Source organism: Montipora foliosa, chromosome 3 (assembly GCF_036669935.1).
Source record: "Montipora foliosa isolate CH-2021 chromosome 3, ASM3666993v2, whole genome shotgun sequence".
NCBI lineage: Eukaryota > Metazoa > Cnidaria > Anthozoa > Scleractinia > Acroporidae > Montipora > Montipora foliosa.
The window spans coordinates 63344714-63349713 of NC_090871.1; the positions used below are offsets into that span (position 1 = coordinate 63344714).

At 41.3% G+C, this 5000-nt stretch overlaps 1 protein-coding gene across 1 annotated transcript in view; it reads right to left on the reverse strand.

The window, feature by feature from the left end:
- LOC137997910 (solute carrier family 22 member 15-like) overlaps positions 1-5000 on the reverse strand; it is a 103673-nt gene that overhangs the window by 90669 nt on the left and 8004 nt on the right. The window contains exon 5 of the mRNA XM_068844235.1: positions 1039-1246. Coding sequence (XP_068700336.1) covers positions 1039-1246 — 208 coding nt within the window. The remainder of the gene's footprint in view (positions 1-1038; positions 1247-5000) is intronic.

The window sequence follows — 5000 nt, forward strand, 5'->3', positions numbered from 1 at the left end:
AATTTTGAGGTGACGTTTTCATCAAGGTTGCCGTCGTAGATCTTAATTAATGTCTCTGTTGTTGGGTAAGCGTCACACTTTTTGAGAAGTTTTTAAGCGTCGCATAAACATTAAGAAAAGTAAAGTCGATCAACTGGATTTGAAATCCCGACCTCAGCGATACCAGGTCAGTGATCAATGTGAGTTATGTCAGTGGCCCGGGGTTTGATTCTCACGCTTGGGCGTCACACCTGGGTTGAGTTTGTTGGTTCTCTACTCTGCTCCGAGATGTTTTTCGCTCTCCTAAAAAAACCAAACTACGATTTGACAGGTATTGATTTTATTTCTATACAGTTTCACCAATCAGCACTGACCCCAGCGCTAAATGCAGTTGATACTCAAATGATGAACGACAAGGGTAGTTGAAACACTGTCAGTGGAAATACCATAATTATGAAAAATTCATTTTTACGTTACATTTTCAATTTGCACTTCCCCCTTCCCCATTCCGGCAATATTGGTAACAGAAAAAAAACGCTTTTGGGGAGAGGTTTAGATAAAGAGATTAATTCATAGGGTGAGGAAATTTGTCCAACATTCCTGAAAAAGGGTAGGTGTAAATCCTTTGGGGGGGGGGGGGGGGGAAAACCCCCATATAAAAAGGAAGGGGGTGCTCGTAGGAGATTTTGAAAAGAACCTAACTATGCGCTCACTGTTTAAGGTCGACTGGGAGCTTATATTTTTTCGAGTAGGTGATAAACGGGTTTGTTAATCTCTTTCTTTCACGTCACAAAACTTGCACTCTGACACTTGTCCGGTTTTGAGTCAAAGTATTAAAATTAGGCAAATTTTTGAAGAGACAGATGAACTGCGCAGAATACCCAGCCACTTCTTTGCATATGAGTGGGGTGTATTGTTATATGCGTCGTTCTTCGAACGATGCTGCTACAAGGACATAGACCATAGTACGTGGCCTTGCAGTTACTCTGAGACAAAGGGGAAAAGCGATTTATCTAACAAAAAAGAAAAATTGAGGGTAGCTCAGTTCACTTAACTTACCAGGACCATGCCTCAATAAGTGTGATTTTTAACAAGTATTTAGTACTGAACAAATGCCACAAGTGATAAGTTTTCTTTCTCTCTTTTTCTCTTCTTTCTCTTTGCATCGCTGCAAGCGTTCCTTCGGGATATTCATACCCATTCGCCTTCGCCATTCGACGCAAAATTTTTTCGGCCTCTTTGACCTTCCCTCTAGCCGACAACCAACCTATAGACAATAACGCTAATTTAAGGACATTGGACTGACGCCTGTGGAACTGGCATGTTAATTGATACAATATAAATTAAATCAGATTCGAAGATCATAGTTTTTTACTTCGTTACACCTAAAAAAAAAGCTTTCGCCAAAACTAGAAGAACAATACACAAAAACAAACAGGGAAAGTTCCAATTAAAGTCTTAAGGCGTAAAAGTCGTTTTGGATTTATTAACAATATGGAGATTAAGCAAGGTTGACGACGACGGCGTCGAGGTCGTCCTTTTGGGAGCTGAAGGAACGACAACGACGACGGCAACAAGAGCATCACAAATTTTCATATTTAGTGGGCAAAAACAATAGCTTTGCACGCCCTGCACGTGCGTTTTTCACTTTTGTCCATTTCTTTGCCATCGTCAACAAAACAACAACGTGACATAGGCAAATTTGAGGTGTTATCAAGAACGTCAGAACTGCAGGATAAATTTTCATTTTCCCTTGTCATAATAAAAAGGTTGAAATAGACTGTTTACAATTTACCACAAAAATCCGAAAATTTCTTTTGGAATGTAAATGGTAAGCCTATTTTGGTCTTCCCAAACCAAAAGTTTCCGGAGAAAACAGGATTTCTTGAAAGGTAGTCCAAAATTCCGGTTTCGGGATTTCCAAACTGAAAACGTGTCTGCTTACGAGCCAGTAAGCCCATTACGCCAGCGCTTATCTCCGGTTTCCATAGCATGAAGCGACTAGGAGTATTTCTACTCCCCCCTGGATGGGATGCCAGTCCATCACATGGTTACCCACAGCATTAAATTCGCCGGTACCCATTTATACACCTGGGTGGGGAGAGGCACCGTGAGAGTAAAGTGTCTTGCCCAAGAACACGACACAATGTCCCCGGCCAGGACCCGAACCCGGACCACTCGATCCGGAGTCCAGCGCACTAACCATGAGGCCACCGCGCCTCCCACTTACTATTTGCATACCCCCATGATTTTGCCTCCCTCTAGACTCTCTCGGTAACCTTGAGCGAATTTTGTAAATGGTACACGCCGATCCCAACTTATTTTCCCATTCGGGAGTTTTGCTTACCATTTGAACAAACCTAGTACCAACCGGTTTCTGCTCGTAAATGGTAAACAACCACAGTCACAATAACCCGAACTTATATTTTGAAATGACGTTCTTGTTGCCGTCGCCGTTGTCGTTGCTTAAGCTCCCTATTGTTTGTGTTTTGTTACGGCCGAGGGAGGCTGGGGAAGCCTTTGGCTCGATTTCCAACACTCACTGAAACAATCGAGCCTAGGGAAGTCTCTTCTGGACGTTTTTCTAGAAGGCGAGACAAAACATGATTTGACTTAAAAACACGCCAGCTCGACGGACATAGAAGAGTAAGTTTGCTAGCAGTGTAACAGCATGGTGGTAAAGCGCACAACTTCCTACTGTTCTTGACGTTCACAACAGGAGCGCAGAACTCCTCTTAAGCGCGATGATTTTAATTAAGACGAGTCCAAGTTTCGGATTGTAGGAATGATCCTTCTCAGTTCAAAGGGAAATAATTACTTCTGTAACGAGTGCGAGTAGTCACTAATTTCGGCGATGAGTTGTGAGGCCGGCAAAATACACGCGCGCGCAAGAATTGCGAGGAGACGCGACGTAGGGCTGTCCATAAGTTGCTCGGCCGCTTTCGAGCAACTTTTCTGATTTCGAGCAACTTTCAATCTTCCGAGCAACTTTTCGGATTTCGAGTAACTTTCTTCTGTTTTGAACAGGTTTCTTGCTTTTTAAGACATTTCACAACTTCAAAGCGCCTATTTAAGTTCTGATATTGAACATTGGTTGCTTTGATATACCTTTTGCAAACATCCGACACTATCCCTGCTCTGGAGTATATGGCTAGTGGTAGTCTGCCTGTGGTAGTTTTACAAGGGTCAGCGGATATGGTAAAAAATTCAAAATGGCGGAGCTGAATGCTAGTCCATGCTCGAGTGACCATGATGAATATTCAGATCCTCTAGAAATAGCAGCTAGTGCTGGAGCTAGGTTGAGTACTCCAGAAAAAGCTGGTATTTCCCGGCAAAGAAAGGTGCAAACTAATCCAGCGGAAAAGAAAAGAAACGTGCGTGGTTCAGTCGATCCAAATGTGTCCTCGTGTGATAGAGTTAAGGAGTTCAAAGACAAGAATATGTTTTTATATAGCAAATGAGTCATGTACGTCAGAGATGTTTTATGTATCAAACAAGACGCCTACAAGGGCGTATCCGTGGAATGCGCAAACAGTTAACACAAATTGTCCAGTTACAGTGAACTTCAAGTACAGGTAGACTTCGGAAAATGGCGAAAGATTACTAGAAAGATACATCTGTAACATAACTTAAAGTTTTTTGTTGTAAAAACTCATTACTAATGTTACTAAATTTGCAAATGCAAACAACGAAGCCCTATTAGCAGGTTATCAGGATACGGAATCTTTTATTTATTTATTTTTTGGAAGGCGACTTAATTCAAATCCTACAGTTTTACTTGCTTCGTTAACTCCTTTCATCCAAGAATTACAGGATCAGCCTTAAATCATCCGAAAAACTTATTACAAATCACAGTTCAACAATTTATCATCCTGGGCCAGTTGTTCAGAAACTGGGTTTTAAAACGAGTTTTATCCTCTACTCCCAAATGCTGTTCAAGGCTGATATTCAGAAAAACTTTGCATTAGAAGAAGTCAATCTTGAAAAACAAAAATAAGCAAAGGAAACTGTGACCAAAAAGTTGAAAACATGAAACAAAAGTTTACGCTAATCCTGGATTAAGGTAATTGGCTTTTGAACAACCGGGCCCTGTAATCGACGTCTGGTTCTGTAATCCTGGTTTAGTTCCTTGCAAACCGTATAAATTTGCCGTGGCGAAGACAAAAAGACAACATCCGTGCTCTATTTCTCTCAATGCTCAAAAATTCCGTAATTGCGTGTTGTATAGTCCAGTCCAAAGTTCTAATTTTACAATTCCATAATCTTGATTTCAGTAACTTGGTACCAAACGTTCCACAATAACTTGAAATCTCGTTAAGAAAAATCCTTAAATCCAGTAGTCCAGTCCGGATTGAGATCGCCAAAACTGTCTCTATCATCGATTCAAAATTCAACAAAAGCTACAAGTAGTAAATAGTTATCAGAAACTACAACAGTTCGTCCTGATTCTACACTCGAGCTGAACAAAAAACCCCAAAAACCCTTGTCATCGTTTTCGAGAGAACAGACAAACAGCCGAAACTGTTCTGTGCCTTCCCCTTACGGCACTGAAAAAGTACCGTACGTTGTACAATAGTACTTGACCGTAGCCCTTGGCCAAGAAACTAATCTTAGCCAAAAGCTCGAGAAGCGATCAGGATACGGGATAATTAGGTAAAAAAAATTGTGGGGATACGGGATTTTTAGTCTGGAGGTGGGGGGGGGGGGGGGGGGGTAGAATTGAGGAGATACGGGATATTTTTTAAAGTAAGAACGCATTGCGTGTGGTAGTGCAGTAACTTGACAGTGTTTTTTTCCATAACTGTCAACTGAGCGGCGTTTTGTTTTTTCCAGGAGATTCAAGTCCTTGCACAATATGTAGCTCTAATAGTACACGACATTGTTTGGTATCGTAAATCATTACGGTGCCATGGTAGACATCTTTGCTATATACCCTCCAGAACCCTCCAGAACGATTGAAGAAAATAACAGGAAATCGAGAAACATTTGGCTTCAAAGCCGATATGTTGATCATTTACAAC